Raw genomic sequence first — 15933 nt, 5'->3', positions numbered from 1 at the left:
CTGTTAGTATATCCCCTAGCTAATCTTATGTAAAATAGAAATATTTTTATTATTAAGACACAGACAATCAATTAATATATAAGAAGAACATAGAAAGAATAAAGTGCCACGAAATGGCCTCATCTCAGCATGTTGCTGGCGACTTCCAGCGCTGATGTAGTTTCTATGTACATCGGTCGGTATATACGAGTAGATTAAGGCTTTTGATTACACCGTAGTCAGCTAAACACCGTAGCTATGATTTTATTCAATATCAACGTGTTATGGGAACCCCGTGAAATGGACACATGAGCACAGGGCGGACACGCCATACATCAAAACTCGTTTGCGTGTATATGTGTGAACGGCACGTCTGTACACGCGTCATTGTGTGAGTAAGTCGCTTAGGGCTACTATTTACATGTTTTTGAGTTCACGGAGCGTTATCGTTGTACTCGTAACGTAAATATCAAACATTTTTATTCCTAAAATTAAAGAAACAAACATAATTTACAAGACGGTATTTTCTCCTAGATCCTTGCTATAATAAACTGTTCTATTCACAGGTGACAGCTAATATTATTTGAACGTATATGCGAACTCACCCGTAACCCGTAAAGGCCGTAAAATATTACGTAAAGTATGGTGCGGCAATAAATTACCAAAAATGTCATGTCGAATTGTCGATACACAATTAGCGTGGACTAAATATAAATAATTACAAAACGCTACTTTTTAATATATGTATAATAAAAATAAATGTTCTTTATTTCGTGAATTTGAAAAACAACCGACATCGCAAAATACATCGGCATTTTGAACGTTGCGTCATCGCGCCGCGGCGTGGCTAGCCGAACTGAGAGTATGTCAGCAGTCCGTCAGAACTCAGTCGCGGGGCGAGGTAATCCGAGTCGGGGCGGGGTGGTGCGTGTCCGTTCTGTATGATAATACTATTACTTATTCTGTGACATGATTGACTGTTAAGGATGTAACTTAAAATAGTGTAGGTGGGTGGAGATTCAAAGATACACTTCTTTAATTATGAGATGGCGCCACGTAAAGGGGTTATAAAATAGACAAGATGATGCTTGCGATGATAATTAAACCTGTGCGAATATGATGGTCGTTCTTGTATACGTGACAGCGTGATAAAACGGTGTCCGACACTTTCTATCCCACGGTGTTAAAAAGTGAGAGTTATTTTATCACGTGGATAAAGATGGATAAAGCTATCCATAATACGCCGGCTGCACAACAAATCATAACCTCAAGTGATGACTTAAATCCTTTTACAGGTGACCAGAAAACCCACAAAGCCCGTCACGAAGCCCCCAAAGCCAGCAAAAACCACCACCATCGCTCCCACCACCACGGTCACCACCGAGGCGGTGGATGAGGTCACCACTGAGCCTTACGCTGACCAGACCATTGATTATAATGACAAGAACTGTGAGTATCTATCAATGAGGGTTTCCGCGATCGAGGTTTTCACTAGATGGCAGCACCGTGACGAGAGGTCTTTTTGACAGCTGCTATCAAAATCCACCAATAAAAAACATGGTTAAACATGATTGGTGGATTATGACAGCTAGACCTCTCGCCACGGTGCTGTCATCTAGTGAAAAACTCGATCGCAGAAACCCCCTTTTGATTGCCTACATTAAGGTAATTCGCCAGTAACTGGCCACTTTTAGTTCTGTTTATAGGTGAATAGAATTCATTTTTGGTTTTGGGGTGGCCATGCAGTTACTAAAAGTGGCCAGTTACTGGAGAATTATCCTACCTACTTATTGTCAAAAAAATGACTAACAGCAGTTGCAGTATTAACCCTTTGAACGCCCATCGTGCGCGGCGCGTCATTGAGAACCTTATTAGAATGCACGAAGGATGATATTGGGCTGAAGCCGCGCGCGTCAGTTAACGTCTTTGACGGTCAATAGGTTAAAAAGGTATGCTATATGGTTAACACTTCGTTAACGGTAACAAGTGCTGAAAATTTCTAGTTTTAATCACTCTTAAGTAACTTAAAAATAAGTAATTCTATGTATTAAAAATTAAAGATATCTAATATTGATACGGTTTTAATACTCCCTGGCACTGGCTAAAATAACCGACTTGTTTTCGCAACATCTTAAAACAATTTTGTAGAAGAAGAATTGCGTTGCGAGACTTGTATCTTTTTCATCATCATATCAGCCAGAGGGTGTCCACTGCTGGATATAGGCCTCCCCCAAAGAGTGCCACAATGACCGGTCTTGCGCCACCCGCATCCACCGGACCGCCGCGACCTTTACTAGGTCATCAGTCCATTGTGCGGGGTCTACCCACGCTGCGCCTTTCGTTACGTGGTCGCCACTCGAAAACCTTTCCGCCCCAATGGCCATCGGTTCTACGTGCAATCTCTCTGTGCAATCTTTTACATGTAATGTTTTACTATGGGATTTATATTTACAAAATAAATCGTCTTCGTTTTCAGTATGCGGCGTCCGACCCCTGATCAAGTCCGGGCGCATAGTCGGCGGTAAGAACGCTCACCAGGGCGAGTGGCCTTGGCAAGTGCTGGTGCGAGAATCCACCTGGCTCGGACTCTTCACTAAGAACAAGTGTGGAGGGGTGCTGATTACTTCCAGATTCGTTACGACTGCTGCTCATTGCCAGCCTGGGTAAGTTTCAATAGACTTAACCTAGAAATAAGTAAATTACTTCTGCGAAAGCTTTGAAAGTAGATCGTACTACTAAAGAATCCAAGATTCTTAAGAGACTACATGAAATTCTTCAAAAAAGTAGTTATAATCTTAGCGCCATTTCCACCATCCCACTAACCCGGAGTTAAGCGATTAAGGGCCATTTGCACTATTCACTAACCCGAGGATAACCGGTTAACACTGGGTTTAACAGGTTAACCCAGGGTTATTCGGGTGGTGCAAGTGGCACTGAACCGTTAACCCAGTGTCAAATTGTGACCATGGCAACTCCAGGTTTAACCGGTTAACCCCGGGATGGGATGATGCAAGTAGCGCTTAGAGTTGCAAGCATCATTTTGCTAGGACGGCTAGATAATCATCATCATAATTTAAGAGCATGGCTCTTGTCGGTGGAGTATGCGCCAGTTTTCGCGGTCCTCGGCCAGGTTTTTTAGATCCCTGTAAGACACGACATTTGCTTTTAATAATAGATAATAAGGAGTGTAATATTTTAAACTTTCGCGTTTTGAACACATATTAACTCACATTATAAACGGGTCCAACGCGAATTTTATTCAATTACCTTGATTTACTGACGTTTCGACACAGGTTTCACTGGTCGTGGTCGCGGCTGACTGATGTCCCAGCAAAATGTCAAAACAGAGATATATGCATCTACCCGATGAAAAGTGTGTGGAAAAGTTTGGGGTAGACATCACATTTTCAAAAGGCTGCTATTTAACTGATCACCAGATTTAGTAAAATTTAATACCAAAAAACCGGGCAAGTGCGAGTCGGACTCGCGCACGAAGGGTTCCGTACCATAATGCAAAAAAAAAAAACAAAAAAAAAGCAAAAAAAAACGGTCACCCATCCAAGTACTGACCCCTCCCGACGTTGCTTAACTTTGGTCAAAAATGGGAGCCCCATTTAAATCTTTATTTTATTCTGTTTTTAGTATTTGTTGTTATAGCGCCAACAGAAATACATCATCTGTGAAAATTTCAACTGTCTAGACAGTTGAAATTTTCACTATCACGGTTCGTGAGATACAGCCTGGTGACAGACGGACGGACGGACGGACGGACAGCGAAGTCTTAGTAATAGGGTCCCGTTTTACCCTTTGGGTACGGAACCCTAAAAAAACAATTTTACCAAATTCAAAATTCGCGTTAGGCCCGTCTATAATGTGAGTTAATAAGGAGTGATAAGCATCTGAACGTGACCTTCCAGATTCCTAGCATCCCTGGTAGCAGTATTCGGAGAGAATGACATCTCTCTAGACCTGGAGCCCCGTAAGCCAGTCTCCAGAAACGTGCGGCGCGTCATCGTCCACAGGCAGTACGATGCTGCCACGTTCGAGAATGATCTGGCGTTACTCGAGTTGGAATCGCCTATTAAATTCGATGCTCACATTGGTAAGTGACCGACATCACACTAGACCTGAGGACCTACCATGAACGACGTGTTGCCTCCTGTCATACTTACGTACGAATTTACAAGAGCGACAGAGAGGCAAGAGCCCCGTAACCCCGTCTCGAGAAACGTTCGGCGCGTCATCGTGCACCGGCAGTACGATGCTGCCACGTTCGAGAACGATCTGGCGTTACTCGAGTTGGAGTCGCCTATTAAATTCGATGCTCACATTGGTAAGTGACTTACGACATCTCACTAAAGTGTCATTCTATGGAACTTACTAACTATGTAAACAAAAGACACTAGTAAATTCATCATTCGGGGACAATTTCAATATGGCGGTTTGTTTACATATAACTATGTAAACAAACCGCCATATTGAAATTGTGCCTATTAAATTCGATGCTCACATTGGTAAGTGACCGACATCACACTAGACCTGAGGACCTACCATGAACGACGTGTTGCCTCCTGTCATACTTACGTACGAATTTACAAGAGCGACAGAGAGGCAAGAGCCCCGTAACCCCGTCTCGAGAAACGTTCGGCGCGTCATCGTGCACCGGCAGTACGATGCTGCCACGTTCGAGAACGATCTGGCGTTACTCGAGTTGGAGTCGCCTATTAAATTCGATGCTCACATTGGTAAGTGACTTACGACATCTCACTAAAGTGTCATTCTATGGAACTTACTAACTATGTAAACAAAAGACACTAGTAAATTCATCATTCGGGGACAATTTCAATATGGCGGTTTGTTTACATAGTTAGCAAGTTCCATAGAATTACACTTTAGACCGGAGGGCCTATCGCGAACCACGTTCCATGTGTTGCCCCCTGTCACACTTTACGTACGAATTTACTAGTGCGACAGAGAAGCAAGAGCCCCGTAAGCCCGTCTCGAGAAACGTGCGGCGCGTCATCGTCCACAGACAGTACGATGCTGCTACATTTGAGAACGACCTTGCGTTACTCGAGTTGGAGTCGCCTATTAAATTCGATGCGCACATTGGTAATGGTAAGTGACCGACATCACACTAGACCTGAGGACCTACCGTGAACGACGTGTTGCCTCCTGTCACACTTTACGTACGAATTTACTAGTGCGACAGAGAAGCAAGAGCCCCGTAAGCCCGTCTCCAGAAACGTGCGGTGCGTCATCGTGCACAGACAGTACGATGCTGCCACGTTCGAGAACGATCTGGCGTTACTCGAGTTGGAGTCGCCTATTAAATTCGATGCGCACATTGGTAAGTGACTTAGTGTTGTCTCTCTGTCGCACTTGTAAATTCGTACGTAGGTGTGACAGAAACGTGCGGTGCGTCATCGTCCACAGGCAGTACGACGCTGCCACGTTCGAGAACGATCTGGCGTTACTCGAGTTGGAGTCGCCTATTAAATTCGATGCGCACATTGGTAAGTGACTTAGTGTTGTCTCTCTGTCGCACTTGTAAATTCGTACGTAGGTGTGACAGAAACGTGCGGCGCGTCATCGTCCACAGGCAGTACGACGCTGCCACGTTCGAGAATGATCTGGCGTTACTGGAATTGGAGTCACCTATTAAATTCGATGCGCACATTGGTAAGTGACGTAATTATTCAATCTATAGTAAGATTCTCCGCAGACAAAGAATGAAGGACTTTGTAGCAAGATATCTGGAACCAAAGGACTTTAAAACGCTACCCATGAGCTCCATCATCCGATACATTAGTCATGTTTCTACGTCGACACATCGTTAGCGCGATATATCTCGGAGGTGGCGCCATCTCTTGACAGGTTCGTGTACTATGACATCTGCTAGTTTCCTAGCATCACAAGTAATGAGCGCGAACGACATCTCATTACACCTGAGGGCTTGCCGTGAACCACGTTCGACGTGTTGCCCCCTGTCACTCTTACGTACGAATTTACAAGTGCGACAGAGAGGCAAGAGCCTCATAACGCGTCATCGTGCACAGGCAGTACGATGCTGCTACATTTGAGCGATCTGGCGTTACTGGAGTTGGAGTGGCCTATTAAATTCGATGCAAACATTGGTAAAGGATTTAGCGTTCTTTTCGTATGTTTTTAATAAATTAAAAAAAAAATCTTTATATTTGGTATGTTTTTATTATATTGCTATTATCTAACGTCAAGCAGTGGAATTATCACTACCGCTACTTGACACCAGCGGGCGCAGCACGGTTCCATTTTTATCGACTATCACTATGCGCGTCCCTTTCGCACTTATATACTTGTTAGAACGTGACAGGCATGGTGACAAGGGATAAAAACGCGACCGTGCTAGGCCACCAGATGTCGACTACGAAATAACTCGCGTTTTGGTAAGAAAACTGATGTATGTGGACATGGAATTACCACTCTTTCTCTACTTATACAGGGTGTTTGGTACATCGATTGCCAAATTAAAACGGCAGATAGGTTGAGTCATTTGCTATCTTCTCAGGCCTAGAAATTTTTAAATTGGTGCAAAAAAAAATCACTTCAATGACAGTTTTTCGTAAATTTCAAATTTTTACTTGCGTAGTAGTAAAAAAAACCATGGCCAATTTTGTTTTTCTAGGCATGAGAAGATAGCAAATTACTCAAGCTATCTGCCATTTTAATTTGGCAAACGATGTACCAAACACCCTGTATTTCCCTATGGTACAGAGTTTAGCATTACCTACATAAGATTTTTTCTTCATATCCTAATTAACGTATGTACCTACACAAGATTGTTAAATGTTTTTTTCTTCCTAGTGCCCATCTGCATGCCGCCAGACGAGAGTGACTTCACTGGCCGCATGGCGACGGTGACGGGCTGGGGCCGCCTCAAGTATGGCGGAGCCGTGCCAGCTGTGTTACAAGAAGTACAGGTATTTAAAGTACATTGTTATTTTTTATATTAAAATAGTTATATTAAGAAATCTATTAGGCTCAGCCATTTAAATATTTAAATCAAAAATAGTAGTAGACCTAACATAGAGCCTTGAGGCACTCCAAGCTTTAAAACAGTAATGCACCCTTTACTACTGTTGTTTGTGTTTTATGACTAAGAAATGAAGACAGGACGTAAAACGTTATCGTATAGACCTTAAGTACCTAATAATATTCACATTATGAAATAAGCTGTCTGTGATCCACTCAATCAAATGCTTTAGATAAATCTAAAACTAATTTGGTATAATACGTTATTAATAGAAATATAATTATATGTGATGTGTATGTGATCTCTACATAGTCATACAATACTTCGATATCACACTTTCAACTCTCGTTTTGTACACATATTTAATTACACAAACCGGTCTACCGCGATACAATTTCATTATTTTTACCTTTAATTCCGACGTTTCAGCTCGGTAGACCCGTCTGTGTAATTAAATATGTGTACTTCGATATCGTTTATTCAAACTTTCATGCTAGGTTCGATTTCTTTCTCTTAAAATAAATAGACATACCCAGGCGTGTGACCAAAATTTCGAACATTCCAGGTACCAGTGATAGAAAACAATGTGTGCCAAGAGATGTTCCAGACGGCAGGACACTCGAAGAAGATCCTCAGCTCCTTCCTCTGCGCAGGATACGCCAACGGACAGAAGGATTCTTGTGAAGTAAGTACTTATTGGAAACCTGACAGCTAGCGTCATCTAGTAATTATCTTTTTCTGGCGTTGCACCGGATTTTTTGGCCCAGCTAGGTAGGGGAGACCGAGGTGGGTTGTGACAGAGGAGAGTTGAGACATCGTCGATTTTTTGGAATCTATTAACTAGAAAGTAGATCGCAACAGTGTGCGTTTGTTAGCTCGTAACTTGAACTAACAAACGCGCGCTATTGCGACCTAGTTTCTAGTTAATAGATTCCAAAAAATCGACGATGTCACAACTCTTCTCTGTCACAACTCTTCTCTGTCACAACTCACCTCGGTCTCCCCTAATGGAGGATCCACTCAACACATATGCTTATTTGTACGTTAGCGTCTTCCATCTGACCTTTCGACTCAAAAAGAGGAAATTAATCATTAGCTAAACTAGTTAAGCACGAAGAATTTCATGCATTGACCCGTCTGTCCTATCTTTATGACGGACACTTTTTCATACCTTTACCCTCGATACCTAGAAAGTTCCTACCCCCTTATTCATAAAACTTTACGGGCCTGATTTAGTTAAATTATATTTTATCCCTTTCTTACAAATACATAAGTCAAAATGACAGATAAAGACAAACTATTATTAGCTAATTGAGGTTTGTAGCACGTTTATGAATAAGGACTGATTTAGACGGCGTGCGAACTCGCATGCTATTTTACTGTGGATTACGTCCAATTCAACCGATCTATCAAATCCCGCAATGGTATGAAACTTGCATGCGAGTTCTCGCATCGTCTAAATTAGCCTTAAGGGGGCTAGAAACTACCGTACCAGAGTTGGAACCACGATTTCTGGGTTAAAACCACGTTTACAGCTAGGCCACCATCATCAATGTGTGAACACATATTAAATCACATTTATAGACGGGTCTAACGCGAAATTTATTCAATTACCTTTATTTACCGACGTTTCGAAACAAGTTTCACTGGTCGTGGTCGCGACTAACTGATGTCCCAGCAAAATGTCAAAACAGAGATTTGGGCAACTACCTGACGAAAAGTGTATGGAAAAGTTTGGGGTAGACATCACATTTAAAAAGAACACACACACATCACATCACACACCTAAATCATCACATTTAAGAAGAGGGGAAGGTTTTAAATATTATATTAATATGTGATTTATATTCCAGGGTGACAGCGGAGGGCCTCTCGTCCTCCAACGCGGCGATGGCCGCTGGCAGCTAGTCGGCACCGTCTCCCACGGCATCAAGTGCGCGGCGCCATACCTCCCCGGGGTGTACATGCGGACGACCTTCTACAAGCCTTGGCTGCGAAGCATCACCGGAGTGCATTGAGGAACCTTACATATGTGATGTTATCTATGAAAGAGAACTCGTTCAAACCAATTTTCGGTGGAAGAATGCATGGTAATCATATAAAGATTCATTATTCAATATTCTTCGTCGCGTTATCCCGGCATTTTGCCACGGCTCATGGGAGCCTGGTGTCCGCTTGACAACTAATCCCAAGAATTGACGTAGGCACTAGTTTTTACGAAAGCGACTGATATCTGACCTTCCAACCCAGAGGGGAAACTATAAAAGAGAATATTGTTCCAATGCAAATGCGGCTACTGACGATGTGCCGTCGGAGTTACCAAAATTGCTAAAGGATTATGCGTCAAAATGGTCCAAAAACCAATAGAGTTGAGAATTAGGTAGTTAGATAGGTATTTCTATGAACTTAATTTCGTTCTATGGGCACCAAGCCGAATTCCATTGCAGAACTGAGATATTGGTATTATAGTAAAAATGTCTTCTTCCTTATTACCTAGGCAAAACAGTTCACCGCCGGGCGCGCGCGACAATCCCCTACGCCGCGTCCGCACGGCGGTGCGCGAATATCTACCCTGCAGCATTGATTTACTTACTTGGACTCTATTGCCCAGGTAATAAGGGTGACGACATTTCGACTAAAATACCAATATCTCAGTTCTGCAATGGAATTCCGCTTTGTGCCCATATAACGAAATGAAGTACATATAGATACCTATCTAATGACCTAACTCTCTTTTCTATTGGTTTTTGGACCAGGCTCCATACAAAGTTGCCCATGGTCCTTTCCTATTGGAAATTTTTCGGAGAAATTTTATCGAAATTTTCCAATTATAAAAAAAGTTTTTTTCCTGAAAATTGTGACAACTTTTTAGAAACTTTCACATCCCAGCGAGCAGCCTTTTCGTAGATAACGTCACATAAGTAAAAGCGTTGTATAAATATCGTTATCGGAATTCAGAAATCGCCTCGTTCTGTGCAGCGATATCTACCGGAATTTTGGGTAAACTTTATTGTGCGGGCCAGATGTCACACGGTATAAAATGCGCTATGCCCGGCATCTTCATGGCAAATTTGTCTAAAAATGACAAGTTAAAACGTTAAAAAAAATTGTTAACAAGAACCCGTATTGAACCATGGAAGGCCTGCTCGTCTTTAAGCATTTGAGGAGTCTTCAAAAGGGCTTAGAGTCAGACCAAGAATAGTCTGCAGCGGATTTGATAACCCTTGCAGTGAAAGTGTTATTTGTAAACGTCAAACTTCTATGAAATATTGACATATAAATGACACTTGCACTGCGTGGGCTATCAAATCCGCTGCAGACTTTTTTTGGTCCGACTCTATTTGTATGGTGACCATAGAGACATACGCCCTTTTGGAAAGATACCCCTCATTTAGATTTGAAACGAAAAACACTGGTTGCTATTCAAAAAACGAATCTACACTGCAACGCCATCTCATACTCTTTGACCTTTAAAGACGTCAACTGACGCGCGAGGCTACAGCCCAAAATCAACCTTCGTACATTCCGACAAGGGCTATAACCGCGAAAATCGAAATTCGTAAATTGCGAGCTTTCTCTGTCACTCTAATTACGCCTTCATTGGAGTAAAACAGAAGATGGAGTAAGTTTCACGATGAAGCGCCGCACACCGCGTGGTATTCAAAGTGTTAAGCCTCAACCATGCAGAGAACTTCATTTAAAAAAATATCTAGTATTTTTGACACCATGATCGTTTGTCATTCAGACTTATGCTATTTACGTTATTGACAATTCTGATTGAAGTCATTATTAGAGGGCGGAGTACCGGTGGCAAATTTCACACAAAAGGTATGGAGTCGCCTAAGTATTCTTATGATTAAATAAATAACGAATAAATGATTAATTTTGCATAATAATTTTAGGAACTTATAGAAATTATCTTACGAGCATACAAATATAATGTAATATGTTGTTAATATCTATAATACATAATAATATGTTTTCTTATCAAAACATTATCATTAGGTACTAAATACTAGACATTATTAGTTTCTAAATGTCTCATAAATTTGTAAATTAGTAACTTTTTGAAAAGGTTGCATATGGTAAAAAATATTATATCGATGAATGGTGACTTTGTTAAAAGAAATTGAAAAATAACCCAAAACATTTACGACATAATATTTAGGTGTTCCTGAAATCGATTTATGAAAATAAATGTTAGGTACTTACTTCCACTTTACGAGTAGGTACCATACTAAGTACATTAGGTAAATGAATAATTTTATTATTCAAGCCTAAAATAATAATTATAAAAACGACTCCATACCTTTTGTGTGAAATTTGCCACCGGTACTCCGCCCTCTAGTCATTATTTTTTGGTTTCACAATAGTTATTTACGATACAAGTGCGGAAAAAAGGAAATACCGTTTCACACGTGTATCGTACAACGTAAATACTTATTTCAGTTTTGCCAAATTTAGGAGACATAAATGAAATAATAAGAATCAATTCTTAAGTAGCATTCGTATCATTAATTAATGTGTTAATAAAAATTCAATTATTTTAAATTATTCTTAAATAAAATGACGTTTGTCCACCCACCCTTAAATTGTTTTTTTATATAATTTTAATGAGACTATGCAATTATTTTGTAAATAAATGAAAGTGTTTTCAGATTACGTGTTTTAAATTAATGAAATTTTGTATTTATGAATAACAGCTCTCTAATCTCTCTATTTAAACTGATAAAATTTTTCATGTATATTTTTTTAAATAACTTTTTGATATAATTAATTTACGCGTATTTTTCTTTTGGGCATTTTTAAATAATATAAACATTTGATCTTAAAACACTTTCTACTGTGTCATTTTCTGCATTTGTAATATACATTTGTATATTTAGTAGTTTTAGTAATTATTGTACATTAAAATGCATTTATTTATTGTTAAATAGTAATATAATTAATATTTAAGAACTGAAAATGTATAATAATATTAATTTAAATATTGTTCCTGTCAGCTTTTGTTATTTTTGAAAATGTCTTTCGACAACGATTATATTTTCTATTTATTCGAAAATAATTGTTCCATGATTAATATATCTCATGAATTATTTAAAGTACTCAAATAATTTGTTTGCTATAAAAGTTCATAAAAATATAGGTACCATTTCGGATTTACATTTTATAGAAAATGTATATGTTATGTAAAAATATGAAACGCTCAATAATTTATGAATTAAAAATAAGTAGACAATGTTAATAATCCTACGACTGTTATGCATTTATTAAAATAATCAAATACAACTGTTTTTTTATTAGTGTACTCTTTTCTATTAATTCATAATTAATGTTGGCTGTCACTGTCAGCATGTTTTAATTGATTTAAGTTATTTGATCGATTGATCAAATTATTTAAATATTAAAAATATAAAACTTGGTGGATACACCCAGATAAGTAGGGTCAGGTGAGGTAAATATAAGATAGTTACGGGTAAAAATAAGACTAAATTTTAACACCCAAAAACTTTGTCTTATATTTACCCTTGTTTTATATTTACCCTTGTCTAAACAGGGTGATTTCGGGGTCGTGGAGCAAGAGAACCAGACATCATACAGAATCCAAAGATGAGCCTAATGATGTTGTTAATTATTGTTTATCACCAATAATGATGATTTTTTTCCAGATGACAAGTAGGAAAAAACATTTTTGCATACAATTTGGTGACCCTACTCAATGTGACGTCTTTTCGCTTTTCATACAGCGTATGTCAAAAGTCATAGGGTGCTAATAATTACTTAGTATAACATTAATTTTACTTGAAAAATAAGAATAATTAAAGTAATTATCTTTTAATCAAATACTACCATATGATAATGTGGATCATTTACAGAGTCAGAAAAAGTGGTTCTGGATCACGACCCAGAAATTACCCTGTGTTTACCCCACCTGGATCTGTATGTACTAACAAGGGGCAATAAATTAATACCAGTGCAATTTAATAAAACACAAAATCATTTGCATCGAATATATTCCACAAATCTCTAATCTACATCATAAGCTTTTTGACAATAACTTTGTGGCTATTTTTTTATGATTTTATTTATGCACTTAAAGTAAATTATCTTATTTCTAATACAAGAATTAACTACATTATTGATAAAGCACAGCAGTTTGAGTTTGAGAATATACAAATTATTGTTGAATATGGTTATTTGGAAACTTTTATTTATTTAAAAAGTCAGAATTAATGATAATTATTATTTAATTTTATTTGTTTGGAAAACTTACAGCAAGAGTAACAAGTTAGGTAAAAACATAGAAACAGTAAGCCAATTACAAGTTTCCACAGGTAGAAATATTGCCACAAAACTTAGCTAATTGTGAGGCTAGGTCGATTTGTGTAAAATATGTCATACAATTATTATTTCTCAATGTTTTTTAAAATAATTTATTTAATTAATTTTAAACAATCACGTAATTTCCAAATAACCTCACACAACAGCATATTAAATAAGTAATAGATTTTCATTAATTATACGTATATAATTTAAATATTATTATATATTTTGAATCACAATACAGCATGAGTTATATTATATTCAAATAGTTTAACAGTGATTATGTGGGTAAATGTATTTAAATTATGCGGTTGAAACTTGTAAATATGCATTTAGGATTATATATTTTAGGTATATATATATATATATATATATAGTAAACATTTACATTTAATTTTCAGTGATTACATTTAGATATCGATTTGAAAGTTTTCAAGTCACGTGAACTATTAAAAATAAACATGTAATTAAGCATATAAATATATTTAGATAATTTTTGACGGAATAGTGAAAAGTAAAATAATATTAAATGCCATTTTAAAACCAAAGTGAATTCGTTACATTGCGTTTAAACATTGATAGTTCATTATGTTTTAATAATTATTAATATATTTATGCCTCTATCTTAAATAAAATATTTTTATGAGGTGTGCTAATAAAGAGTGTTATATCTGTCTATCTACCGGGTGTTGCCTGTAATATGAGCAAAAAATTAAACCGTAGGCTGTACTCCTCATATTGACCAACATTAGTTCAGCGACTTTTAAAAATTACTTGTGGTTTGATTTTTAATACACTTTAAAGTTTATTCTAAGACGCAATGTATTGCGAATTTTGTAATGTTTAAGGCGTGACAAGCAACGTCAATCACAATGATATGGCGTGGCCATGGCGTCCATTGAAAATAATATTTATTTTGTATGAAAGATAGGGAGTCTAAATATTACATAATTTTTAAAAGTTGTTGAACAAAAGTGTCGCCGTTTGAGGAGTATAATCTATGTTTTAATTATTTGCTCTTGTTAGAGGCCACACCCGGTATATATTCTATATTGATCCACGCATTAAATAACTATACAATATATAATTATTAGTTTCGGAGCTTAGGTTTTTTAAATTAATATAATGCAAAACCACCGCTTAAAGTGACAAAAAAAGACTTAACAACATATATACATAAAAATATTGTGCTTTGTTAACCTATTCATAAATATTATAACTATATTTTCTACCCAGCCCATTTAACTAAGCTTACATTACAAGTTTTTTGGGGCATTTTTATTGCAATTATCGAATTGCTTTTTATACATTTTACATTACAGAAATAAGTACCAAGATTTTTTTTGTAAGCACTATTATAACCTACACAATTTTATCTAATATACCTACTATCAAATGTATTCTCATAGGCACTTAAACGATTAAATGTGAGTACATGTACTCAATAAAGCGGCAACATGTAATGAGGGTTTCCGCGATCGAGATTTTCACTAGATGGCAGCACCGTGACGATAGGTCTTTTTGACAGCTGCTGTCAAAGTCCACCAATAAAAAAAACATGGTTAAACATGATTGGTGGAGTATGACAGCTAGACCTCTCGCCACGGTGCTGTCATCTAGTGAAAAACTCGATCGCGGAAACCCTCATTATTCTGTTTAGCGTAAGTAAAATGAAATTGTGCCGAATAAACTTAGAAACAAATTAAAAATAGAAAATTTGTGTCTTGGGTGGCTTGAACCCATGACCACCAGATCGCTAGCCCGCTGCTCTTTCATCTGAGCTACCAAGACCTTACCTAATACAGCGAATATTTAATATTATATTAATTAGTTTCTAAGTTTAATAGCATCTTCCGCTGTCGTTTCTGCTTGATACTTAATTAATTGTGCTGAAATTCAGCAAAAAATAGTACCACCACTAGCTGCTATTTAGTTAGATATTTTTAATTAAAGCCTACATCTTCGGAAGCCGGTATTGCTCCAAGGCCTACATATATGTTTATATTATTTCTAGATAATGCAACGGAATAATAGCAAAAATATGTCTGTAGTAACAGGTTATCAATTTGATCTATTTTTTAAACAAGAAATAAAAAAAACATTTATTTACATACAAGATATATACAGTGGTACTATAAAACGAAATTAATAACTAGCTTAAATCTAAAATAGGCCCCTGAGGCATTGTACCATGGATGCTGGCGGCATTTCCACGCTGTGTCGCAATACTGATACGTTGTGCGAGGTAGCCGCCAGCTCTTCGGTCACCAGTTACGTTGACCAGACGCTTTCTGCGAACTACTTATGGGACCACAGAAATAAATAAATATTTGGGGACAATCTTACAGACATCAACCTAGCCCAAAACTAAGCAAAGCTTGTACTATGGGTACTAGGCGACGATATACATAATTAAACAATAGTTCACGGCATCACACAGATCCATAGCAAATGTAGATCAAATTCATAACCTGTAATTAAAATCAGAATACGACTCATGGAGCGCAAGCTTCGGTACCTATAAATTGTCTTCTTACTAATATTTGAACGAGTTTAATGCACTTATGAATTAGAATAACAACACCTTTTTCTAACAATTCTGGCTACGATACGTTGAA

The 15933-nt window shown here is 37.8% G+C and overlaps 1 protein-coding gene across 1 annotated transcript in view; it reads left to right on the top strand.

The window, feature by feature from the left end:
- The window catches only part of LOC134677129 (serine protease filzig), a 39756-nt gene extending 30747 nt beyond the window's left edge, over positions 1 to 9009 (top strand). The window contains exons 4-9 of the mRNA XM_063535588.1: positions 1275 to 1428; positions 2456 to 2642; positions 3897 to 4081; positions 6823 to 6938; positions 7557 to 7676; positions 8845 to 9009. Of these exons, the coding sequence (XP_063391658.1) occupies positions 1275 to 1428; positions 2456 to 2642; positions 3897 to 4081; positions 6823 to 6938; positions 7557 to 7676; positions 8845 to 9009 (927 nt within the window). The remainder of the gene's footprint in view (positions 1 to 1274; positions 1429 to 2455; positions 2643 to 3896; positions 4082 to 6822; positions 6939 to 7556; positions 7677 to 8844) is intronic.
- Positions 9010 to 15933: the final 6924 nt, after the last annotated feature.

This window comes from Cydia fagiglandana, chromosome 25 (assembly GCF_963556715.1).
Source record: "Cydia fagiglandana chromosome 25, ilCydFagi1.1, whole genome shotgun sequence".
Classification (NCBI taxonomy): Eukaryota; Metazoa; Arthropoda; class Insecta; order Lepidoptera; family Tortricidae; genus Cydia; species Cydia fagiglandana.
This window is presented reverse-complemented; position numbering and strand designations above follow the sequence as displayed.